A 27,705-nucleotide genomic window follows, 5' to 3' on the forward strand; every position below is an offset into this window, starting at 1 on the left:
AAGCACAAAACGGAGATGCCTAATTCAGAAGGGCTCTATAAGCTTCCTATTCCTTGGCTGTCACACTGATTTACTTGATAGCAATTGCCTTCCTTATTTTTCCTCCTCCTTCATACTTTTCCACTATGAGTATAAATTATTAAAATCACTTCAGAAAATTTTTGACAGAATCTATTAAAGTTAAACACAAGTATACAAAAGAATTCCCCTCTTGCATATACATCCAGAAATACATTTATACCAAAAGACTTACAAAAAATATTCATGGCAGCTTTATTGATAATAATGCAAGCAAATGCCCATCAAGAGAAGAATGGATAGACACATTGTAATATATTCATATACAGTGGAATTTTACATAGCAGTGAGAATAAACTACAGCTTCATGCAAAGTAGGTGAATCTCACAGACAAAATGCTGAGTGAAAGAGGCCAGATTGCATATTTATTCCATTTAGAAAAAGTTAAAGACTAGACAAAAAGGAAGAATGTATGGTCATAGAAGTTGGGGTAGTGGTTATTTTTAGGGATATATTTACTGAGAAAGTGAATATACTGGAACATATTTACCAACAAGCTCTCAAAAAAAAAAAAAAAAGCAATAGTAATAAACTGCCCTGATTTTGAAGTATTTTCCAGTTTCCATGATGTAAATATCCCCACCAATGTGATGGGAATATTTTGTCACATCCCACCAATGTGATGTCACTGAACACAGGCATGAAAGGAGATGCATATATGTGCAATCTGCTCAGGCAAGCTGGCCTAGGCCAGCCTCAGTACACCCTTGAGTGATGGTGTGAAGGAGAAATTTGGTGCGCTAGAAATGCTTTGCATTTTGATCTAGGTAGTGCATATGCAGGTGTATACACAATCACAGGGCTGTATAGTAAGATTTGTTTACAGTAGGAATACTGTATTCCCATAATAAGTTAAATAGCAAGTTGTTTCTCAGAATTAGAATGAAAGAGCTTTTATAACTACTATGTCTTAGAGATTCAGAGAGGTACCAAGACTCAGTGACAGGGAGATGGGAACTCAGATCTTGTCCCACAAAGGACAGACAACAAAAAAGAGATAGTATTAGTAATCAGTGACGTACAATAGCAAAAAGATGGTGAGTCTTTCAGCTGGACTGCACTCAATTATTTCTACTGCAAAATTAATTCAATCCTATCAGCAATGATTGCTACACTTCATAAAAGAGCCTTGTTTCCAAACATCTCAGATGCCCTGCCTTATCAAAGCCCTGTCACTTTGAAGGGAAGATTCTTCCACTGGGTGGCTCCAGATGAACATGGTAAGCAAAGAATCAAGCACAAAACACCAATGTAAACAATGTTATTTTTACTTTGAGTAAAAATAGACACTTACATAGTTTTCTTCATGTACTTCAAATCTTAAATATGTTCAGTATGTGTAGAAGATACTTGTAATCTAGCAAAATGAGACATTTTAGTAAGAAACCTGCTTCTGACCTATATATCACTCACTTAATTTAATTACAAAGCCAAAGCAAAATTTTAAAGGGGCTTGACTGATGAAGGCTTCAGATATTCCCAGGTTCATTTGTTCCCAATCTGGCAATACAGGACCATAGAAAACACCAAACCAAGTATCTAGGGAATAAAGTAATAAGATTAACATGGAATTTAAGGCAAAACACCAGAGACATTATAAGTAAACAAAAAGAAAATATACATGAAAATATTCTGTTGTATGTCTATTGACTCTTTCCCGGGTAATTGGTACAGAAGAGCACTAAGAAATCTGAAGAGTTTTTTTATTGTGTTGGGCTTGTGTGTATGTGTGTGTATGTGTTTGTGTGTTTCAGCTGGCCAGTAAATATTTAACAGCCCTTTTTCATTCTGAAGCAAAAGTTGTCACCATAGTATTTCCCTCTTCTTTCTCCAGGACGTACGTGTTTTTGTAGAGTGTCTCCTGAGGACCTAAGCACTCTAGGAGCTAAATATACCTACTACCTCCACAAAAAGTCTATAGTCATCCGGTTTAGATTGCCTGCATAAAAATCAAGGAGTCTAGAATTTCTCTTGCCATAGTTTTAGATATTGCCTAGTAGAATGAAAATAAAGTAACTTTTTGTCTTTAAAAAAACCTCTTACCTAGGAGGAATAGCTTAACTCAGAAATTTTCTTGGAAGTGAAAAAGCACCACTGAAAATCTGGCATCATTCCATCTCATTAGCTCTTCTAATACTAAGGAAGCCCAGAGCTTGCTCTGGCTAATTGGCTCTGGAGTTGCTGACTTGTGGGTGGTGGTTTTGATATAGAAATGTCAGAAAGGACTTGTGTGCATCACAGACTGAAAATTTCTTCTTATCCTTCCCTTTTGAAGAGAAGCAGGAATTAGGGCAAGGTGTCATTTCTGCTGAGTCATCTCAAACACTACTAAGGTGTTAACTTCCTGCTTACTAATTCCTTCCTGGAAATGTGATTCAACTGCCAATATTTCTTACTCCATAAAAAGAGAAATAAAACAGACAGCTACTCTCTGAAATAATGATTTTCTTTCAAAATGTTCTAAAATGCAGTATTAAAATGTAATCTTTTTGCCTTGAGCCCAGTCCTTAAATCTGGGGGACAAAAATGAAGGAATAAAGGAAATGGGCAAAATAATGGAATAAGGCAACTATCGTATTTTATGGCTACATCCTTGAAGCAGAAGCCAATCATTCATCAACAGAGTAGACAGGCAATATCACACTTCCTTGCATTTATTGTCTCTGAAATGAACGTATATGAATGTCCAGAAAAATAGCAAATAGAAGGGATTCATCATATTATAATTTATGCTAAGACTTAGAACAAACTCCCTAAGTTATATGTAGAGTTTCCCATATTTTGAAGCAGTTCAAAAAATGTGATAGAATTTTCATTTTTCTTTTTAACTGCTCTATTCAGAGGACTTCTTATCGGGATAACTTTCATTCTATAAACATGACTATTAATGTCAATCACTTTTTACTTTTTAAATTAAAGACAGAAAAATACTTATAAGTTGCTGGAGTCAAATAAAGAGAGTTCTGATCGTCTGGTTAAGTCTAAATAATAAAAATTCAGTGTCTACAGATGATTTTTTTTATAGAATAAAGCATTTTGCTTGGATTCTTAGTATCTAATGTGAGAAGAACCCTTCAGGTTGGGCTAAAGCCCTGAAAATAAATTCACTCACCCTTTCAAAGCCCATGCCACATGGGTACTCCCTTTCTTCACAGAAGGCCTCAATGTATTTTCTGCATGGAGATCATTGCTTCTGTTTCATTAAAATATTTCTCAGGGGACATTTCCTTTCCATGTATTGTTGTGGTTTTTTATTTTTTAAATTTGAATTTGAGAAACATGCTCTCGTCATATACAACCCTAAATGCACCTGATCTCATCTAAACTTGGGACTCTGAGAAGGGAGATGGGCCTAAATTTTAGGCAACTAGGACTCTAGAAAAAATTGTACTATATTTGTGGGTAAATTTTTATAAACTGGATAAGACAATTTTCAAAGTTTCTTTTGAATAAAGGAAAGAGAAACATATAATGATTTTTTTTTTTTTTTTTTTTTTGCTTCAAACCTACAATGAGAGCAGATTTTTAATTGAGGAACTAAACCAAGTACAGTTTCCAATAACTTTTTCTAACCAACTGCTAACCTCATCTACATAGTCTAGAAATCACACTTAATTTAACTGGTCTAACAAAAAATGATTATGCTGCTGGGGATGTAGCCCAGTGGCACAAGTGCCTGCCTGGCAAACGCAAGGTCCTGAGTCTATTCCCAGTATCCAAAAAAGAAGATTACATTTTATGACAAAAACATATATTGTACAAAAAGTTTTATTAAGCCATTTCCCTTCTCAGACCATTAAAAAAACCAATAAAATATCTAATCATGTTACAACTACATGGAGTACACCAACTTCATAAAATATTGAACTGCACTATTCTTGTACTCATATTTTCCACTAGATTTATTCAGATTTTTGGCAATACCATTGGCTATGATAAGAAAGTCAGCAACATCCCCTACAGGTTATACCAGTATTCTTTTTTATTTTTTATTTTTTGGCTTTGCTTTTCAGAAACTTCTTGAAAGCATCTGAATCTGATTATACTCTGAAGTTTAACATTAACATTCAAAACCTCAATTAAAGCCTACTCTCTTGATCATTTGTATTTTTTGCTTGTTTGTTTATTTGTTTGTTGGTGTTGATTTATTGGGCCTGGACATGCTAAGCACATGTTCTATCACTGAGCTACACTCCTAGGCCCAATCATTCATTTCAGGTCTATGCTATCTATATATGTGCTCATGTGCTATATTTTTACAGAAACTTGACTATATATAGATATATACATCTATGTATAGATATATGTATAGATATTTTAAAGACATATATATCTTTTAGATGTCTATAATCTGCCTATATATGTATAGATATATAGATATATAGAAATATATAGAGGGGTTGGGGATATAGCTCAGTGGCATAAGTGCCTGCCTGGCAAGTGCAAGGTCCTGAGTTTGATTTCCAGCACCAAAAAAACCCTAAAAGCTTCTTATATATATATATTTACTCTTTTCTATGGCCAGTAGACCTTATATCTGAATTGTGTAACTTGTGTAAGCCCAGAATACAAAGTAAAGAAAGGACATTTTAGAAAATGCAGAGTCCCTAGAAACAGATCTAACACACCATTCCCTTTGACTTTCCTCCTGTAATAGACATAAAGAGAGCCATATCCTACAAATAGAGAATGCTTCACATTTAATCCCATTCATTTGGGCTACAAAAAATAATGCACAGCAGCCCAATTTACTGCTAATAGTCGCTAGCTGTCCTTTAATGCTTGGGTGGAAAACCACCAGTCACCTGAATGACCACTTGGAACACGAACTTGCTTTAATCTGAGCTAAAACTCTTGTCTGGCAGTGATGTGGCACAAGAGGTAGAAAGCTGCCAGAAAGTTCAAGGAAACATTCCACAGCACTCCTTGATAGTGAAGCAAAAGTCACTCAGCTGAGTCCAGCAGCCCACAAAAGCATTAACTAGGGAGATGCCTTACATTGAATTCTCACTAATGCTGTGAAATAGGATTGTGAGTGAACTTGACTCTTGATTTTGGAATTACTTAGGATGTGGGATAATTCCAAAACTGCTTCTCTGAAACAGTTTTATTTCACATTCTCGACAAAGATTTTTAGGCTTTATAGAAAACATTCCTCAGGTCCTAAAATTCATCCCAAGAAAACCCATCAAGATGAAAATCCTATGCAAGATATTTTTTCAACATCAATAAATATATTGATAAGAGTAATACAGAATCCTTCATCAGAACTTAATTGAAAACCTCTTGAAGGGAGTTTGTAGCATGTAAGCTTAGAATTTATTAAATTTCTGTAGAATGGAATAACATTGAAATAGCTTTCCATACTCTTGAGTTCAGTTTTAATTTTCTATTTCAGAATCATGAGATAAGAGCTATAAAGATTAGTTCTTCACTTTTGTTTGGTCCTTATTTTCCCACTTCAGAAACTTTAACCCTTGTTCTCATTTTCAATGGGAAAAAGATACCTAAACTAAGAACTGTATAAAAATTGGTACTAGTTTTTTCTCACTAAGTCATTCAAAAATGATATTCTTGGCCCTGTTCAGCTCATAGGACTACTTCTCGTGCCAGACTCAACGCAAATTTAGAGAGATTCTGGGCCTTAAGCAGTTGATATCAATATTTTTCTAAAGTAAGACTTTCAAAAATTTGCTTTATCATATGTACTCATTAAAAGAACTAATGAACAAAGAGTAATGAGAGAAAAGTCAATCATGCAATAGTTTACGCACCTCAATAACTGCCAGTCCAAACGCGATTCCAATAACTATGACAATGTGTTTTTCAACTGACTCTTTTATGAAAGAAATGCATGTCTGTTTAAAAAAAACACACACACACACAAAAGTTACTTTTTAAAGCTGGGCCTGAGGACACAATCCTGTAATACCAGAACTCTGGGAAGCAGAGGATCACAAGTTTGAGCCCAGTCTGGGCAATTTAGCATTTTAACAACTTAGCCAGATCATGTCTTAAAATTAAAAACAGGTTGGGGATGTAGTTCTATGCAAAGGCCCTGGGCTCAATCCCTGTATCACAAAAAAGAAATCTTTAATTATAAATAATCTTTTTCACAAATATTTTCCAGATTATAAAGCATTTGAGGAGCAAAGTTTTGCTTACACAACCCAGTTGCTAAAACTAAGGATTGAGAATTATAAATAATTTTTTCACCAACATCTAAAATTATAATTTTTATGATATAAAATTTATAAACAATAATTTTATTCTAACTTCAGATTATTCATTATGAAATATATATCATCTTGATTGGAATTTTTAGGTTTGTAATCTACAGCAACAAGGTCCTTGACTGAAGTTTTATTAATTATATAGCAAAATACTAATTTTTTGAAAATGAGTTTTCTACGTCTTTTAATGATGTCTACCGAGGTAATTTTTCCCTTAGAAAGAAAAATATCATGTCTATTATTATTCAAGTATTTAGCATAAAAGAATTTAGAAATGTGCCCTTCTGCTACATTTTTTGAAATGTATTCAAACCAGCATGCAATTAATTCCAAATTTAAAGCAATTCAGAACCAGTCTAAAAATTTCAGCAACTATAAATTATAATTTTTAAATAAGAAAATACTGCACAATGGGATAGTAATATTGATCGCATTGCTATAAAATATATCATTTGCATGGCAATCATATATATGCAAATAAAAACTACTGCTACTTTCTAAATTTGAGTATCTCATAAGGCTAAGTCTTCTCTCTTTATTCTTCAACATAAGCGGTTCCATCTGCATCTGATCCAAAGCAAAAAGCATTTGTGGAGATTATCATGTTATTTAGAGTTAATTATGAGATTAGTGATCATACCTACAAAGTCACATTCATTGTATTTGAGAGATTTTTCTTTTTCCATTCCCCCAGGTGAATGCAGTTATTTTAGCAAAGAAGAGGGAAAAGAAAAGAAAAAGCAGATGAGAAAAAAGAAATAGAGGAAAAAAGAGAGAAACAAAGAAAGAGGTGAATGGCAGATTCTTGTTTCATTAATTTTTTATTTTAAATAGAATAAAAAAGTTTAAAAACATTAAAAATGATACAGAATTTCAAAACAAGGTGATAGGACATCAGATTTCTTATCTTTTGAGACTTCTGTTTTAATTTTTTTATTTTAAAGAGAAAAAAGAATAACAACAACAAAGACAAAAATAAAACAACACAAAAACAATAAAAATGATTCAGAATTTCAAAACAAGATGATAAGAAATTAATAATGGTTGTTATATTACATATTGTTATCTTCAACGAATTTGCTCAGATTACCAGATGTAAGAATGGAAGATTGAGTGAACAATTAAAGGGAATAAAAACTTTTTTTAAAAAATTAAGAAACAATAGAGAGTTTCACTAAACAAGATGGTAGAAATTCAACAGTGGTTGTTATATTGCATATTGCTAGCTTCAAAATAGTTGCTCAGATTACCAGATATAAGCATGCAAAATTGGTTTTAAAAAATTTAAGAATTAACTGTTCCTTTCAATAAACCCATAGACATCAGCAGTATAATTATCCCAGCTATCCTTGTATATACATGTATATTTTTCCCTTCCTTCTTTCTTTCTTTTCTCTTTTCACTCATCCCAGTTGTTCCTTCCCTTTGAGCAATTTCTTTCCCTTTCACAATATCTTTTGTATCTTTCAGGTTTAATCTATTCTTTCAAGTTCTTACACTAGGGAGACAATATAATGTTTAAACATGCAGGTCTGATTTATTTCACTTATATGTATGGTCTCTAGTTGCATCTATTTACCTATAAAAGCCTCAAGTTTATCTTTTTTACAGCTGAGTAATACTTCATTGTATAAAAATACATCTTTCTTATCCATTCCTCTGTTGATGTGCATTTGGGTTGTTTCCAAGATGTAGCTATACAACACAGGTGCACATATATTGTTGTGGTATGTTATTTTCAGTTCTTCTGGAACAATATCCAGACTGGGAATAGCTGGGTTGAATAAGACTGCTAACCCTAGTTTTGGGAAGAATCTTTACACTGATTTCCACACTGGTTGTACCAGTCTACACTCCCATCAACAGTGGAGAAGGATTCCTTTTTCCCCCACAGCCCCTCCAGCATTTTTTATTGGTTGATTTCTTGATGATAGCCATTCTTTCTGGAGTGAGATGGAATCTCAGTGTTGTTTTAATTTGCATTTCTTGGATGACTAATGATGTTGAACATTTTGTCATATATTTATTTGCCATCTGTATCTTTTTCATCTGATAAGTATGTGTTCATCTCAGGTGCCCATTTTTGGATTGGGTCTTTGAATTTTGGAGGCGTGATATTTTTTAATTCTTTATATGTTCTTTTTTTATTTTTTTTATTTTAAAAATAAAAGGAGGAAAACATTAACAGACAGACAACCTTTTACAAAATAGCAAAAGAACAGTACAGACAATACAGAGTTACAAAGTGGTAGGAAATTAACAATGCTTGTTGTATTACATATTGATATCTTCAAAGTGGTTTCTCATGAAAACAGATAGAGACATGCAATACTGATCAATCAAGGACTCACTGACAGTTTCTTTCAGCAAAGAAATAGAAGACAGTAGAACAACTATGTTAACTATCCTTTATATACATACATGCAAAATTTCTCCTTCTTTCCCTTCTCTTGTCCCACATCCCAATTGCCCTTTACCTCTGAGTGTTTTCCTATCATTTCACAATGTCTAACACACCTACTAGTTTAAATTAACTCTTTCAGGTTTTACACTAGTGAAACAATGTGGTGCTTGCACATGTATGTCTGATTTATTTCACTTATGAGTATGGTCTCTAGTTGTGACCATTTACCTATAAAAGCCTCGAGTTTATCTTTCTTCATAGCTGAGTAATATTCCATTATACAAAAGTACCACAATTTTCTTATCCAATCCTCGGTGGATGGACATTTGGGTTGCTTCCACAATTTAGCAATTACAAATTGTGCTGCTATGAACATAGGTGCACATATTCTTTATATGTTCTAGATAAAAGTCCTTAATCTGAGGGACAGTTGGCTAAAATTTTTTCACAATTCATAGGTTTTCTTTTCACTCTGTTGGTGATTTCCTTCGATGTGCAAAAACTGTTTGATAAGATAAGATCCCAGTTGTTGATTCTTTGTGAAGTATTTCTCATGCAGTTTGGTTTTTGCTCATGAACTCTTTGCCTACCCCTATGTCTTCAAGATTTCTACCCACTTTCTCTTCCAGTACATTGTGTTTCTATTTTAATATTTAGATTTTTAATCCATTTGGACTTTAGTGCATGATGATAGATATAGGTCTAATTTTAGTCCTCAGCATGTGGAGAGGCAGTGTTTTCAGCACCATTTATTAAAAGGCTATCTTTCTTCCAGTGAACATGTTTGGCCCCTTTGTCGATGATATGGTGGCTGAGTGTCTGCAGTTGTGTCTGCATCTTCTACTCTGTTCCATGAATCTTCAGGTCTGTTTTTTGCGGGTACCATGCTGACTTTATCACAGTAGCTTTGTAGTCAGGGATTTTGATGCCTCCTGCCTTGTCTTTGTTGGCCAGGAATGCCTTTGCGCTTGTAGATCTCCTCTGTTTCCAAATGAATTTCAGGAATATATTCTCTAGATCTGTAAGTTGTGCTAATGGTATTTTGATCAGGATTGCAGTAAATATATATAACAGTCTTGGGAGTATGGCTATTTTCACAATGTTGGTTCTTCCTCTCGGTGACCAAAGAATATCTTTCCACTTTCTGAAATCTTCTTCAATTTCTTTTTTTCAGAACACTGTAGTTTTCACTGTATAGATCTTTTACTTCCTTTGTTAGATTGCTTCCGAAGTCTTTCATTTTTTTGCTGTTGTGAACGGTGTGGTAAAGATGCTATTGTGAAAGGTATGGTTTCCCTAATTTCTCTCTCAGTGTGTTTGTTGTTTGTGTATGGGAATCCTATTGATTCTGAGTGTTCACTTTGTGTCCGGCTGCATTACTGAATTTTGTTATTAAATCTTCAAGTCTTTTGGTGAAGTTTTTGGGATCTTCCATGTAGAGTGTCATGTCACCTGTAAATAATGGTAATTTCACTTCTTCATTTCCTGTCCTTATTCATCTTATTTCTCTCCTGTCTAACTGCTCTGGCTAATGTTTCCAGAACTATATTGAATAGGAGTGGTGACAGTGGACATCCTTGTCTTGTTCCTGATTTTAAAGTAAAAGTTAAAGTTTTTGTCCATTTAGTATGATGTTGGCAGACTTCTTGCAAATGACACATGGCAGTTGGAAATTTTTAGTGAATTTATAACTTTGCTTTTGGGGAACTAGAGCATCTATCAGCGTTTATTTAGCTGTATTATTTGTGAACTTTCAGGAAATGTCCATGAGGGGCTTTCAGAATCTATCTTGAGTAAAATATCTTTGTAATGAATCTTCAACAGGAGATAAACATCAATTTGTGATTGAATTTAATAATTTCCTCATTATCCTAAGAGGAAACTACATTCATTTGTATCATATCTATTTCCCCTCTTCCTTATGGATACTGTATCAATAAAATTAAGTAGGCAAAAAGAGATCAGAGAGGAGTATAAAAAATGAGAACAAAAATTTAGTGAATACTTTAACAGTAGCGCTACACGCTCACATTGTATTCTCATAAATAACTTCTCCCCCATGAGTTATGTCAGATACTAATAACAGCAATTATTTTCCAGAACAAAGCTCCTTTAATTTTGACAAGATTGATAACCAAGATCACTGGTCAGGAGGAGCACAGTTTCCCTGTCCTCTGGTTCACAAACTTAATCCGTTCCATGATTCTGAGGAAGATGACTGTGATTGTATTCATTACCCCATGTGCAGTTTGCAAACAGAAGCAAATTTGGCCAAATGCTTCTGCTTGTGAACCAAATTGTGAACAAAAGCATTTGTAAAGCAAGGTATCATTTGTACTTCCTTTTATATATTAACTTCAGTATCTAGTTACTAAACTAAAACAACGCGAGATTGAAAATAATCTTTAGGTATTCTGTAAATTAATTCATTGTGAATTATGACAGCTTTTACATATCTCCCCCCCAACTAACTAGATCATAATCTTTAGAAGATCCAGAAGCATTTCCATTTTTAGGAAGAATCCATTGATACAGAATAGGCACTAAAGAAAAATAGCAAGTAAATGAAACACATATCTACTGTCATTTGTGTACACATTCCTTCCTTAGCAAAAGGGACAGTTTATGATAAATTCTGTAGTAAGAGACAAATGTCATGTCCTCTATGAAGTCATATCCTGAATTTTAAAAGCCTAGTTAGATGGGGACCCATAAACCTGTGTCTGCCCCTGTCCAAGAAACGTCAATAGTCCACTGGGTTAAAGTTGACTAATTTTCTCTCCTGCTTATTTAGAATGGATTTCCAGTGACTAATAAAAGGCCTGGACTATAGGAAGTGGTCAACAAATATTTGATGAATTAATCAATGGAAGAAATATTATAACAATATATCAGTGTACACAAGTCACATAAATATGATATATGCAGCACATAAAATATATGCTTATCTTTTCAAATTGACTTTAAAATTTCATGCAACTTTTTGATTGCAGCAATTACTAGGTAAGCTGATAGGTACATTCAAGATTGAGAACCCAAACCACTAAATACTAAATCTTTTCTTCATACTTATAAAGTTTCTTGCAAAAAGAAATCTTGCTTTTGTGGTACTGGGGATTGAACCCAAAGGCACTCTACCACAGAGCTATATCACCAGCCCTTTTATTTTTTATTATGAAACAGGAGACAGGCTCTCATTAAATTACCCAGAAAGACTCAAACTTGCATTCCTCCTGCCTCAACCTTCCTACATACTGAAATTACAGACATGCATGCCCCACCATGCCCTATTGAAAAGAAAAATCACTTATTTACAAAAAACTTGACTTTTAAAGTTAAAGTGGAAATACTGATTACTAGGACTTAAGTTAAAATATAAAATTAATTAGAGAAGAGAATAATGATTAAGTTCACCAAAAACAGAGCAAAATCTCAACTTCTATATTAGTTTATATTTTTCCTTTCATCATAGAATGTTACTTTGACCTTTAAAATTGGATTTAAATGATGCCAAACTCATAGAAAAAAAGAAAGATTTCAAATTTTTATATCTGCTTTTATTCTTTAATAAAGCTTTTTAAAATTTGGATAATTTCTAAGATTTTTGTATCATGATTTTCATAGTAGTTGATGATTTCACAAGTTTTGTAGAATTTCATTGCATAAAGAAAATAACAGGGCCACTTACTGTGCCAAGTTTTATTTAGTACTTACCTCTCTGTAAACTTTTTTTCCACTATATGTCATACAAGCACCTGAATCACATGCACATGACTCGGAAATTGAGTCAAAATTACTTCCCCAATCAGCAGGTCCATTGACCAAACCACAGCATTCAAACTGTTTAGTGAAAATGAGATGAAAAGTAGTCACCAAAAAGATTAAAACATTATACATACATTTAATTGTATTTTCCTAAATATTATTATGAAGATAATTCTTATGTTGAAGTATAATACAAGTCACCACTCCCTCTTCTCTAAGTGTAGCAGAAAAATAAAAGATTTTTTCTTTCATTTTGGTCTTAATAGTAACAGAGGAAAAATTGGGCTAAGATGCCAAGTCTGCTTTAAAATTCATGAAAGTATTTGCTCAACACTACAGTTGATTTAGAGTTGAGAGTAATGATTGATAATAGGCATGAGAAACACTGCATTGTATAAAAATGATGGGCACTGGGTTGTTTCCAAGATTTTGCTATGACAAAGTTTATGGCATTTTCATAGAATGGAGCATTACTCAGCAATAAAGATACATTTGAGACTTTTATAGATAAATAGATGCAACTGGAGACCATACTGATAAGTGAAGTCAGACCCACGTATATGAACATTGTATTGTCTCTCTAGTCTAAGAACCTGAAAGAGTAAATAAAACTGAAAAGTATAATAGATATTGTGAAAGGGAAAGAAACTGCCCAATAGGAAAGAACAACTGGGATGAGGTAAAGGAGAAAAGAAAGAAAGAAGGAAGAAAAAAATACATATATACATACATATATATACATACATATATATATACACACACGATAGCTAAGATAATTGTACTACTAATTTCTATTGATTTATTGATAAGAACAGTTAATGTTTAATTGTTTGCTCAATCTTGCATATCTACAGCTGGTAACCTGGGCAACTACTGTGAAGATAACAATAAGTAATTCAACGACTATTATTGATTTCCTATCATCTTGCTTTGCAATTCTGTATCATTTTATAGTGTTTGTGTTGTTTTTGTATTTGTTTTTGTTATTTTGCTTTTGTTCTTTTCCCTTTAAAATATTAATAAGAAATAATAATAAGCATGAGAAACTGAAAGAGTAAATAAGGTCCAAAATGTACAATCGATATTGTGAAAAAAAGAAGAAATTGTTCCAAAGGTAAAGAAAGTAGGATGGGAGAAAGGGGAAAGGAAGGAAGGGAAAAGGAAATTAATCTGTACAAGTGAGTTACACTACTAGTTTCTCTTAGTTCACTGAAAAGAAATGTTTGCTCTAATATCGCTTAGAGAATTTTTAAGCCTATATCTTATACTCTAACTACTTTAAAGATAACAATACTCAATGTATTAACTATTGTTATTCTCCTCTTATTTTGTTATGAAATTTTGTTTTTCCATAAAACTTCTATGGAACAGAATCTAATTTTAAAGATGGTCCAACAATGAATTTAAACTGACAAATTGCTTTAAAAACCTTGCTTTCTAGTTTTAATGACAAAAGAGAGCACAGAGTCAGATGCATGTATCTTAGATTTTAGCAAAGAAGCTTCCAAAGAGTGCATGAGAGAGTGAAGGTCTCATTAAAGAACTGTTATTCAAAAGAAATGAAAAGTTTTAACAAGAAGATTTCCATTTCAGGATCTCTGATCACTTTTGGAAGAGAGGGGAAAAGAATGAGAAGCACTTCAAAGACCAAAACACTCAATAATATGTATTAGCTGTTATAATTTTTTATGTGTCGTTATTGTTATAGTTTTTCCTGTTTTCACATGAACATGAGCTCTTCAACATTCTTATAAATTGTCTGTATAGGCACAGAAGTTTGTGTTCAATACTACAGTTGATTTAAACTTAGGAGTATTGATTAATATGCTATAAAACAGATTCTGGTTTCAAGGTGGTCCAACAGTGAATTTAAACTACCAAGCTCAACTAGGCAAATATAAAGTTTTGAACCTTGATGCAAAGATGGAATTGCAAAGAGCTGGAAATTTCAGGTAGATTCAAGATCAGTATTAGCAAGGACAGTCCTGAAACAACCTCCTTTCTTGTTCCATGGCACACATGACTAGCTGTTTACACTTTCTCATTACATAATGTTGAATGGTTTTGATATACACTCTATATCAAATAAGAATAAAACCCCCGTATTCACTCATAAATCACTCCATATTTGGAATACAATATACCTCTGTATTCTTAGGGAGGCAGAAAAGGAAATACAGTATAGGTAGGAAGACTATAAAATATTTCTGGTCTCTATATCATCAGTGGAAGAAGCTAGGGAAGAAATTTCACAGAACTTAATGAAAGTTGAATAGCAGTTGGGTGAAAAGAACATTATGCAGTCAGTTATTCAGCACCTCTTGAGAAATAGCTATCACTAATAATCCATAGCAGGCATATCCCATGAAATGTTAAAGGGAATTTGTGTGGGAATTTCCTGAAATCCAAAAAGAAAGCTACTTAGCATCTGCTACTGTCTATGTGGACGGGTCACTGGGTCAGAGTTTATGGTTTAGAGAAGGGCCCTTTTCCCTGAAGAAGTATAACTTTAAAAAAAGAAAAAATAAAGTGGATAAATGAACAGAAAATAAAAACAAATTCAGAAAGGATAATAAGAAAGAAATATTGTCTATAAACACAAGAGCTTCCAGAACATGATTTCAGCACAGAAGGGAAGCATATCAGGAGAACATTCTGCAGCACACAGAACATTCAGAAACCCACAGAAACCTTGAGTTCCAGAAACAGTGTGCAGCAAAAATAACTCAAGACATAACCCAGAAGCTAGGTGGTTAACTCTCTTTCATTATTTCCTGTGCTGGCTTACTAGAGAGGGTCAGAAATCTAAGCCCCACTCTGTGAAAGAAGTGTAGTTACCTAAATTTTTACAGCTTTAATTATATTAGTTTGTGCTCTAGAGTGGGAATGATCCAGGAGAGGAGACAGAAGTTGTAGCTACAGGGAAGCTAGGGAAAAAGCAAGAAGTGGAGGAAGTTAAATGAGGACTGATTTATACCAGGTTTCAGTTCTCGGAAGCAATGTTTTAGGTAGAATATTTTATAAGCTGTAGTAAATCCAAATAGGAACTGGTAAATGCTATGGGAAAACAATGTCATCTGATAAATAGCTGTCCAGAAATTAAGGGTGTTTCAACTTGCAAGGCAAAGCTTTAGGAGTGAAGCAACTGCAATTTTCAAAAAGTCTGCCATGTAGGAGCACTGATGGTCTTTGTTCTTCCTTTTAAACTCTGGAGGAACTGGGACTAAATGGTACAAATCCTAAAGAGGCAGATTTTATCTGAAAATAGGAAAGAACACCACAGCCATCAGACTTAAATACAAATGGGATAGGTAAAAGTTGGTAAACTTTCAGCTTTTTGATATCTACTGGTGAATATGCATAAATATATAATCAGTCAAAGAAATGTCAGGATAAATGACCTATGAAATCCAGCCCTCCACTAAGATTCTGAAAATTTCTATGACACACCTGAAGTGAATGCTACTAGTAGTTAACATGATGGGAATTCTGAATAGAAATGTGTAACTAAGAAGAGTTTTACAGAGTGGCTAATATTTTAGTCAAGCCTTAAAGTGCATGGATTTAAAAAGAAAGAGAAGAACTGTAAGTACATTCCAAGGATGAGGAATGATGCAATGGCAGGAAGACAGAGTTGCTCAAGGGACCTTGAGTGGACGAACCTGGCTGGACACGATTCTTAAGGGAATAGTGTTTAGTAAAGTTAAAAGATTGGGTAGGAGCCAGATAGAATAACATCAGTGCCTGCCGAAGTTTTTATTTCATCTCAAAGACAAAAACAGAGAGAGAGAGAGAGAGAGAGAGAGAGAGAGAGAGAGAGAGAGGCAGACAGAAAGATAGACACAGACAGACAGAGACAGAGACAGAGACAGAGATGGAGAGAAGGAAGGAGAGAGAGGAGGATAGAGAAAAGAAAGGAGGGCTAGTATACACATTAAAAAATAATAGACTTATCAGATAGATCTGGATTCAAATTTCAATTCCATTACCACTTGTTAGTTTCAGACCTCTCTAATCCCAGTCTCCTCATCTGTAAAATAGGGTCAATGAAAATAATGATATCCCCATCTGCTATGGTTTGGGTGTGGTTTAAGTGTGTTCTTTAAAGTTTCATGTGCTGGAGACCCCAGTGTAGTGAGTGAGGAACTTTTAAGAAGTGGGATCTACTTAAATCAAGATAAATGGATTACAGCTAGTCTGCAGGATTTAATAAGTCCTACAGGAGTGAGCTCATTTTCAAGAGAATGGGTTATTATAAAAAGAGGGCTACTAGACCTCTTGCTCCCAGTCTCACAGGTGATCTCTCCTATCCCAACTCACACCATTACAAGCTATCCTCCATCAAGCCCTCATCAGAGCTCACTTGGTGATGCTGCTGTGTACCTCAAATCTCCAAAACTGTGAGTTAAATAAATTCCTTTTGTTTACAAAATACTCAGCCTCAGGTGATTTGTTATAGTCACACAAAATAGACTATAACACTACCTCATAGTCTGCATATTAAATGAACTACTGTGTGTAATGGAGTCTAAAGTAAGTAGCAGTAAATGTTAATTATATTCACTTTATAGAGAGGCACAGACAGATAGACAGACAGACTCCCCAAACACACTACTCTTTAAGATGGTAAACATGAAGACAGTTATTGATTGGCCCAATTCAACCTCAATCTGTCATAAACATATCTTTTTAATCTTTGTCCTAAACTCCTTCAAGACTTCATGAGAAGATGGGAAAAAATTATAAATATTCTTGAATTGATCTTATTGCACAGTACCAGAACACTCAAACTTGCAAAATGGAGACATTTTACATCAGTAAGGGATAAGCCTCTTAAAAAATAAAACTTTGAAGAACTATGTCTAACTCCCCAAATGACCTAAAAACCTAATTACCTTTTTCTGAAATGTAGTCATGGCTTCTCGAAATTCTTTTCCATTATCCCCTGTTTGCTGCAAAAGCTTTACATTTTCATAGAGAGTTTCATTCAGAATGCGTTTAGTCTGAAAATTGAAAATCATAGTGAAATTATTCATACCCTTAATATTTCAATGTTTTAGACTTTTCCAAAATGATAAAACATCAGCAGTGTACACACCTGAGATTGGGAAGTAGCTCCTAGGATACCTGCAGCCACCTGCAGGAGCAGGATCAGAAGCAAGCCTATGAAAAACTGAAAAAGAAAAGGTAGATGGGTAATAACACACCATTATCCTCAGCACATTCACTAACAGCTGGGGCATTTTGACATGGCACTTTCCTTGACAGCAGGGATTGAATCACAGTTGGAGCATGAGCCATGATCTTCATTTATTCCACCCTTTGTGTCAAGCTATAAATTTTGATTCATTACTACTCAGAAACACTTGCTTCAAAAATTAACCAAGGAAAGTGTTTCAAATGAAATTTTACTGACAGAACTGTTGGTATCTGTGTGATATAAAAGAAAGGGAAGTTTTAAAACTTAAATCAATTTGTTTGAATATTATTTTTCTTCTCCTTTTTCATCAGGTACAAACACACAAACTCAGAACTGGCTTCAAAACAGTATTCCTTCAGTACTCAATACTGCGTCATCCTGTTTTATATGTAAATTTCTGAAATCTCCCTCACATCTACTGAATCATAATTTTTGAGAACGGAGCCCACTGATTTTTGTTTTTTTTCTGGTTTTTATTTTGGTTTTGTTTTGTTTTGTTTTTTTTAAATGGGGCTTACAAGTAAATTCTTCAAACTGCAAATTCAATCTTGTTACTCAAAAAGCAACCACTCAGGATGCTACTAGGGTCTTCTTAAACTGTCTCTGCTTCTCACAAAAAGCAAAAAAAAAAATTTCAGGAACTGACACAATCTTTATTTTATTACAGAAACAGGTCTATCCTGGCTCTGATAAAATCATGTCTAATTTATATCTGATAAACACTTGATTTTTTCTACAATATATCCATTCATCGTTTTCTATCATACGTTAAAAGTGAATTCCTGTAAGTTATTCTACCCCAACTTAGCCTCCCGAAAGCTTGCTAAGTGATAGAACGCGTTATCTCACTCCCTTACAATTTTCCTAGCATGGCATGTAGTAAACTGTATGATCTGACCACAGTCCACATTAAGGCTGTCTCCCATCACTTACTGAAAACAGCGTCTGTCCCTCCCCAGCCACACCGCAGCCTGCCAGTTCCGGGAACAGCCCGCAATGGGCTGACTGCCAGTTTCTCTTCCTGGCTGCATCACTCTCTCACCCATACAGGCACTTTTTCACCCGCTCTGGCTTGCAAGTTCCCTCTTCTATCTTTTTCCTTCTCTTCTGGGGTCACTCACTCCCTCTACAGCTATTTGTTTACTTAGTAACCCTCCCCAGTGGGTTCCAGTTTTCTTAAGGTCTTGTGAACATTTAACACAATGTCTGGCTCTTAGAGGTGTCATGTCTCATGAAAAAAATGAATGAGTGATTAACATCTGTCTTCTCGCAGACTATCTTCTAGTCTAAGCCAAAGTAAGATAAATCAAAACCATATTAGCTTCCACATCAAATCCTCTAAGCAGAAGTTCGCATTCATCTATCTTGTCAAATCCTGTTGACAGATAATAGGGACAAGAGATAATCTTCAGGAATCTAAAGGTTAAATATTCGGATTGGTCTGGAGAACCCACCAAGAGAAGCATGCAGCGGCTTTCTTTCATGGCACCACAACAGCCCAGGAACCCCAGGACCATGATAATGGCACCCACAGCAATCAAGATATTCACAGCAACAAAGGGGTTGGCCTCAGAATTTCCAGAAGTGAAGACCTGGGAATAAAGGTGAGATTAATGACACATTCCTCTCTTTGATGTTTATTTTTATCGTTTAACAAATACCAATTGAGTACCTACTATGGGTGTTTTGGGACTTTGAAATACATCCAAGCAAAAATCCCTGCCCTCATGGACCTTACACTTTGTTGAGATTACAATTTCCCAAATAATATTTTTAATTTTAAGTCATTCTAAAATGACATTAGAAGTTGGATAGAAGAAATGTCATGGCTCTTTTAAAACTTTTTAAAAGTTGAAAAGGATGTAGTTTCCTCTTGTAGTTTTTGGTGCACACATTTTGCATTTTGTCAATGGTAATTTAAATCTTTTAATTTTTTTTAAAAAGAACCCAAGCACCATCAAAACACTTAAAGACACAATTTAAATAAATCTCAGAACCAACATGTTGAGCTCAAGAAACCATACCTAAAAGCATGAATATTGTATGATTCCAGTTATGTGAAATTCAGGAACAGGCAAAACTGTAGTGATAAAAATCAGTGTTTGCCTTGGAGCAAAGTCGGAAGGAAGGCAAAAATTGACTAAAAAGGGACAGGATGGAAGTTTTATAAGTAATAAAAATTCTTTGTATTTGGTCTTTTAAAAAGCCCAGTTCCTGAAATTCCATACCCACCTATCTTCTCATTCCCAGAAGGAGCAGTCCTTCCAGAAACTCATTATTTCATCCACTGTTTGCGATCAGTAATAGGATATTGAGGGAAACAGCCTAGGACCCTTTATGGTGGGTGGGCTGCCTTTCGGGCGTAACTCAGTTCTCTCAGGGACACAGGGATAATCTTTATTGCTCTCGTAACACTTGGCCTTAACCTACCCTTGTTCCTCCCTGAACGTGCAGGAATTAAAGAGCAAGAACTAGTTCCCACGCTCTACCTGTTCCCCACATCCAATCTCTTTGTCTCCTGTAGCTTCTACCTACTGGGCTGTCTCCAGCGAACACTAGCGCCCCTGCCAGCTGAAAGACTCTGGCTCCAGGAATGCCATGCAACCTGTGGGTCACAGCCACCTTCACAGCCAGTACAAAAATAACTGCTACCTCTACTTAGAATCCTTCTGTCTTGGCAACTTTTTAAAATCCATTCATGACCTATAGGAAACCTTGCTGCAACCATGAGTAGGAAGGAAACTGCTGAAATTATGCAAGCATTAAAACAGACATCTTTATTTTCCTCAGAGTCCTAGAAGTAACCAAGTTTGTAACTCTAGGATAGTCAACAAACCTGTTGGGCCCCAGCTTTCTATTTATAAAGGGAATTGTGTCAGTCAGTCCTGTGTTTTTAAAGCCTCCTTTGTCTCTAAAACTCTGCGCTAGTAGCTAATGTTTCAATCTACACATTTAAAAACTTTGATCTGTCCTAAAGATTTTCATTTGTTTGGCAGATATTTATATTTGTTTTATCATTAAGATTGTTGCTAAGAAATCCCCCTGTTAATAAACAGGAATAACATCCAGGTTATAATAGATGTGACATGAAAGCAGCTCTATCAACCCACTGCTAAATAGGCTCACAAGAGCATTGCAGCCAGCACAGACAAATCCTGGGGCATCAGAGAGGTAGAAGACATGCTCCTGGGCTATCAGGACTTCAGGTAGCTAGTCCAGACAGAGCAATAATGGAGCAAACGTCTACACAGGAGGCCTGCATAGTGCCGTTGGCCCCTGGGCAGCAACTGAGGAGCTGCTTCACTGAGACTGACTAGGGCATGGGAACCCACTGCCAGGGACCGGCTGGAAAGCTGTGTGTGGACTGCCTGGCAGGCGCTCTTCCAAGTCCAGCCCAATAAATGGCTTTTCTTATGGAAGAATGAAGGAGAATTCTGAGTTCAGATGTTTGCTCCAGCAGACACAGCAGGGTTTTAAAGACTGTTTTGGATGAACACAGTCTCTGTGCGTTCTAAGAGAAGGGGAGAAAAGGGACCGTTAGGCCTAAAAGGATTCTGGAATTATCTTTGAATTAGAAGGGATTTTCTGGGGCAACGATGGCCTCCTTATGCTTTGCCTCCTGGTGCTGAATTTATCAAGGGAAAAAAAGTATCCCCTGAGGCACTCCAGCAGAAAGAGATAGCATCTCCCTGACATGCTTTTCCTTCTCAAGCTGCTGCCTTTGTTATTCCGGTAATAAAATTTAGCTCTTCTCTCGGTTTTGATTTTTTTTGTCACTAACTTCAGGAAAATACAAATCAAGCCAATTTCATATAAGTCAGGCTGGGTAATCTTGACCTGCTCATGGCAAGTGGCAGGCAGCACACAAGTCAAATCGAACTAAAGATGCCGTCTAGCTCTATTAGTTCACTCCCGTCCCCAGATGTGGAGTCACACCCTCTCAAGGACTCCAGCGCTCCTTTAATATGTGCAGTGTGTGCAATTTCTTAACAGACTAAACACCAAATTTGTTTACCAAAAATTCTGGGGAGAAAGAAACTATTAACCAGAAATAAAAGAATAAAATGGAATACAATGCAGACTGCATACATATCTTTAAAAGGCCAAAGCACCCAAGAATTGATGGCTGTTTGCTCTCTGCTCCATTAAGAGCCCTGAAGTCAGCCAGATTCTGCACACCTTCACCTTCCTTGGGCCCAAACATCAGATCCCCAGGCCATCAGGAAGTCAGGGTTCATTAATACAAATTATAAATGTAACTCAGAGAAATGCATACCTCATCCTCTACTTGCCACACCCACCCCACCCTGTTTCTTTATCATGGCAAGGCATAAAATGAGGAAGCAGCTAACTTGCTCCAAGACTGTCTGGGTTCTCTTGGGGAAGAGAGGGAGATTAATTGCCAAAAAAGCTAAGCACTGCAGGAAAGGAAACAGAACAAATTTAAAGATTAATTTGTTTTTACTCTTTCTTCCCACTAGGCTGTCTCCAAAGGCATTAGCTACACCGTAGGACAGTCTAATAAATTCTAGGAGAAAATGCATGGTTCTTCATTGTAGGCTAATCTTTATAATTATCAAAAAAAACCTCAAACTTGGTCTTCCTTAGTGGAAGGAGACTCTCTTCATTTGGACAGAGCATCTGAAAAGCCTGTAGCAACAGAATTTTTGATTCTAAATGGTGACAAGAGCCTAAGTAACCAACAAGAACAAGAAAACCACTCTGTATGAGGTAAGAATAGTAACTGTGGGGCAGAGATGCTGCTGAAAAAGAGAAGGGAAGGAAAAGAACAGAAGTAAGGACTCTGAAACGTGGTGCTATATAGCCCTGTATCAGAAAAGACTGACAGAACAGCAGCCCACACACTCACTCACCCTTTTCCCCTTCCTTCCATATTTCTGACACCATGGTACAGAAGAGAAATAATGCATGTGGCATCCAAAGAATGGAGCCAGAACTCACCCTATGAATTAAACTTCTTCCATACCTGTGGAAATGGTAAAAAGCTTTGCCCCTGGGCGTCAGATACAGTGTGGTGGGCAAAATAAGTCATCTTAATCTTACACGGATAGCAAGAAGCAGGGTCATCTCCCATCAACTAGAGAGTTACACTAGCACAACAAGCCTTTGTTGTTGGAGGGGCTGCCCTTAATGCCAGTTGCTGCAGGCAAATACCAACAATCCTTATATTTTGCTGCCTTTAAAACATATAAGATTTTGTCTGATGTTTAGATTCATTTTCTTCTTCACTAAGAGAATTTCTTACCTCTTTTCTATTGGGTCAACCAGAAGTTCAGCTAATTTATGGTCATTGCCTTATACTATAAAAATTGTTTTTCTTGGGGAAAAGAGGCTGTCTGTATCCTCAAATTGGTCTTAAATCCTAAAGAAGGCAAATTTCCACTTTTCTTGATATCTTGCTAGTTTTGAGATAATATCTCCTCCATTCTTCAGAGTGAATGTTTCTTGCCTAGCACGAGGTCAGGCACATAATCATTAAATATTAACTCGCATATCATCACAAAAGATTACATTAAGAAAAACACTATAGAAAGACATTTTGTTATTGTCATTACTTTGATTATTATAAGAGAAGTCTATCACTTTATTTATATATATTTACCTCGTTACCATCTTTGCTTACTCGTATCCATATTGCTATTCCCAGGATTAAGGTACCACATAGCTGCAGAAGAAAAACAAACAATGTCAGAGTACAATTAAGATAAAATAACACACTCATGAGACATACATTTTCTATCTGGTTGTAAGAGTTTATCATTAACTATTCCGTTACAGCCTGACAGATAAATGAGACACATTTCATATAGATAATGGCTGAATTGTTCCACTGTAATTGATAAGTCTGATAAAAATAACTGCTTCTCATCCAGAGTCCATCTATGGGCTTATAGACGAGAACTCATCTCTACAAGGCAAGAATGATTGTTTCTCAGGATTTAATTGCAATTTTGATTTTTGGCTAGATTGTAGCATACAAAAGGTATATATACAAAAACTTAAAACAGTTTAAAGAGGAAATATCTTCAGTATGCCCTTTGTTTGATCTCACAGAAGTTGTTCTGGACCAAGATGGAAGGGAATAACTGACTAATCACCAATTAGTCACTTGAGATTCGAGAGGGAAATTGAATTTTGATCCACAGAAAACAGTAGGGCATTGGATAAAATGTGTAGCTAAGCAACAAGGGAATATAATAACCGATACTTTTTGAACCCAAACAAACTTTTAAAAATAAGTTCTTTTAGGTGGTAAAGTTTACACAGAGAGAAAGAACAATGAAAACCAGTACTCAGTCTTAAATTCCTTTAATGACTTTACCAGATTATTTAATTTGGATCAAGGCCAATAAGTAAAATGTGAAACACATTTTACTCTAGTATAAGGGAAACCCTTGTCTTTCAGGGTTTAAAAAAGACATATGTTGTATGCTCAAAAAAAATCAAAGATGTATTATTAGATAGCTGTGATGAGAGCAGCCTGGTAAGATACCAAAAACAGCAGGTCTTGGAGAATTTTCTAGATGTTTCTGACCCTGCCAATCTCTGACACAGAAATGTCTAAGTACTGGAAAACCCAGTAATCTTGGGGCATCACTGCTTTCAGTCACCACCAGTGAGCCCTTACCCAGAACCACTGCCTCCAGCATCAGTTTTAAAGGTTTCTCATTAGGTTTGCAGTAGAAATAAGGTCAAGAGCTTTATAAAGAAGGGAGCACAATGCAAAGCTGAATAACCATAGACTCTGACTCCCTAAAAGACCTCAGAAGTCGTCTGTCAATCTTACATGCTTATATCTGGTAATCTGAGCAACTACTCTGAAGATAATGATATGCAGTATAATACCATTGTTAATTTCCTATCATCTTGATTTGAAATTCTGTATCATTTTTTATTTTTTTATTCTCTTTAAAATAAAAAAGTAAAAAAAAAATTGGAATACTGAGAGATTATAGTCGCATCTAGAAAATTCAGAGCAATTCCTAATCAATCCACCCTTATTAAGTATATAATTCCATTTCCACAAACTAATTCCAATTATTTTAATATGCAATTTTTGTCTCCTTCCTCCCTCTCTCTCTTCCTCTGTCCCTGTCCCTGTCTCTCTCTAACAGAAATGATTAAACAAGACGGCTTTAGAGCTCAAAAACCTCCCTGAAGTCTCCACCCCTGCCTCCTTCCACTAAATCCCTAATTTCACTTTCAAATGGGCATAAATGTTCATTTTAGCAGTTTCTTGTCAATAAATCTGTAAGGATTTATGCCAAATGATATTGAGATTCTCCAGGATTTTCAGTAAATTTAGTATATGTGCTGCCAAAGACAGTATGTTTTCAGTAATTTCATACCAACTGGATTTATTATTGTTATATAACTTGCCCACTTATATTTTCTGTCTTTTGCTTCTCCTTTTACAGATAGATTTATAATAATTGTCTTAATAGCTGCTCTGGCCTTTAGCTTTACTGAAAATAATATTAATTATCTTCACATTCATTATAATTACCCATGTTTTGTAATATTTATTAAACTGAAAGATAATAAGTCTCAGAAAGTGTTGTATTTTTTGACACTTTACCTTTTACCTGTATATTATCATTTGTGTCATGTTTTCAAAGAATTTAGAAATTAAATCATACATGAATCTTATGAAATCAGTAAGTCTGTCCTTCCAGTGACACTTTTCATCTTCTCAGTTTCTGCGCACTGTCTGTAGCATGAACATGGAAAGAATTAGCTCCCAGTTGTTGTTGTTTTTTGGGGTTTTTTTTTGGTTTTGGTTTTTTTCCAGTACTGGGAATCGAACTCATGACCTTGCCATTGCCGCGCAGGTGCTGTGCTGCTGAGCTAAATCCTGAGCCCCCAGCACCCAGTTGTTTTACAAGTCAAGAATATTTGCCCAACTTCATTGTTCACAGATAAAATTCTTTTAGGGATATTGAAATTGGTTAAACTCTGATTTCCATTCCTTTTTCTACCCTTATTTCTCAAATTTCATTATAAAAATGAAAAGAAAGAAGTATTTGACATCTATTACTTTCATCCTGCTGGAAAAATGCACATGTAAGATCACAGTTTCAATATCATAAAATTAGTTTTTCTAATATCTAACCAGCATGGATGTCTTCTTACACTGTGCCAGAGCAGGCACTTTCATCTACATGCAAAATATAATTTTAACATGATGTACTTGTACATATAAATTTGACTATTGTTTTTATTCTATGTGTTTTGTGTTGTTCAAGAAAACAATTTGTTTTGGATTTTCATTCTCTGTACTCTGCATCTATCACCTTACTCACATTATTTTCATTTCTATGTCAACATCTCTAACGTGCTCTCTACACTGCATTTTTAATTCTGCTTGAAGTTTCTAGTTTATGTTAAGTCCTTGCTCATCTATTTCCTTTTTCATCTCACCTTAAAATATTGCAATTAAATTTATCATGTCTTATGGCCTCCAATCACTGTTTCCTGGGTGGGCATGGAGGGCATTTGCAGGCATAAGTTGGTGGATACCAATTTCCAGATACTTTTCTCAGGATTCTGCAGTGTTTTTCATCAGAGATGTGTGTCTGTTCTATAAATCATCAGAGTATTATCTTTCATTTAGTCAACAGTATTTCTTATTTGGCCTAATGCTAAATTTTGTTTATTCATCTTTGAATAAGATGAGGCCTATTCTTATTTATTATTCATTAAGAACAGGGTGGTTGCTTTGCTCCATGCTCTAATGACAAGGGTTAATGTAATTCTCAGATCTTTGATGAGAGGACAGCTTGCTGTGCATTCTCCTTACAGATGTGGCCTAAAGCAGCTCTGATTTACTTCAATGGTCTCCGTCCTTCCTGCAACATCTGATTTCCTAATGCTCTGGACCAGTGAGGTGAATTACAATCGTCAATCTTTAACAGACTCTGCTGTCATGGATTTTTCCTTAACTTCATCTCCAAATGGAAGTTTATTGCATCAGTGAGTATTAAGCATACAGTACATGCGCTCCTGCGGTTGCATTTATATGCATTTTTTAGATCTATTAAATAAATCAAAAACCCAGTACAACTCGTGGGAATTCTAATTTTTCAATATCTCTAAATTTATAGGGAAAAAAAAATCAGTCACCTTTCTTTTGGAAATAAACTGGACTTAGTAAACACAAAAATCACTAAAATTCAGATAGCTTCAAAATATGTTAAAAGAGATGAATGTTCAGCTTTTTCTCTGCATTCAAATGTTTGTGAACCCTGATGCAAATTCAGAAGTGTTTCCATTACATTGTTTCAAAAGCACAACTTCCATGTACGTAATGTCCGAGTACTCTAAATACACTTAAAGAATCAAGTGCAAGGATACAAATAACAGACCACAGACCTTAGGACTCTACTTTGAGAAGTTAAAAGTGAGGATAATGAGCACGGAAAAAAGTGTGTTGTCTTTGCCTACATTAAAAAAATGTGCCTGCAGAATGACCTGGAACACAGGGTGTGCTTTAGAGTTCTCAGGCTTCTCAAATGTGTGTGGCGGAAGGGAGCGGCACGCAGAGAGTGCACTCCAGTCCCCCCCTCAGTCTTCAGTTTTGAGCTGTCTGGGGGACCTCACCAGAAATGGATGTGGCTGCTGCAGTGTACAAACCCAAGGTCAGATTGCAATCTGCTCCCGTGTGTAGCAAACATCCTGTCATGATCAGCCCTGGGAAGGGGCGCATTTAGAACCTGGAAGCAGGTGTGGAGCCATTTGGGGAGAGAAATTTGGGGTCTTGGTACCCAAAATGAAAGCCAGCCTCAGGATGGGTATATTCCCTCTCTCCCCGCAGATCCCTTACTCTGAGCAGAAAAAGGAGGATCAGAGCAGAGCAAAAATTTAAATTTTTAAGTCCATTATGTATAAAACAGTACAATACCAGATTCAATAATTTTAAGTTAAAAAGCAATATTATTATTAGAATCAGAAAATAGTATCTATTGAACTGTTATTATATGTCAGTCCTTGGTATTAGGCTTTT

The 27,705-nt window shown here is 35.4% G+C and overlaps 1 protein-coding gene across 1 annotated transcript in view; it reads right to left on the bottom strand.

The window, feature by feature from the left end:
* Positions 1-249: 249 nt before the first annotated feature.
* Positions 250-27,705, bottom strand: part of Tspan8 (tetraspanin 8) — a 32,805-nt gene continuing 5,349 nt past the window's right edge. Inside the window, exons 2-8 of the mRNA XM_005374318.2 lie at positions 23,305-23,367; positions 19,136-19,273; positions 17,580-17,654; positions 17,377-17,484; positions 12,431-12,556; positions 5,854-5,937; positions 250-1,618 (exon numbers count right to left, since the gene is read on the bottom strand). Of these exons, the coding sequence (XP_005374375.1) occupies positions 1,565-1,618; positions 5,854-5,937; positions 12,431-12,556; positions 17,377-17,484; positions 17,580-17,654; positions 19,136-19,273; positions 23,305-23,367 (648 nt within the window). The 3' untranslated portion in view covers positions 250-1,564. The remainder of the gene's footprint in view (positions 1,619-5,853; positions 5,938-12,430; positions 12,557-17,376; positions 17,485-17,579; positions 17,655-19,135; positions 19,274-23,304; positions 23,368-27,705) is intronic.

Source organism: Chinchilla lanigera, unplaced genomic scaffold, assembly GCF_000276665.1.
Source record: "Chinchilla lanigera isolate Chin_1 unplaced genomic scaffold, ChiLan1.0 scaffold00004, whole genome shotgun sequence".
Lineage (NCBI taxonomy): Eukaryota > Metazoa > Chordata > Mammalia > Rodentia > Chinchillidae > Chinchilla > Chinchilla lanigera.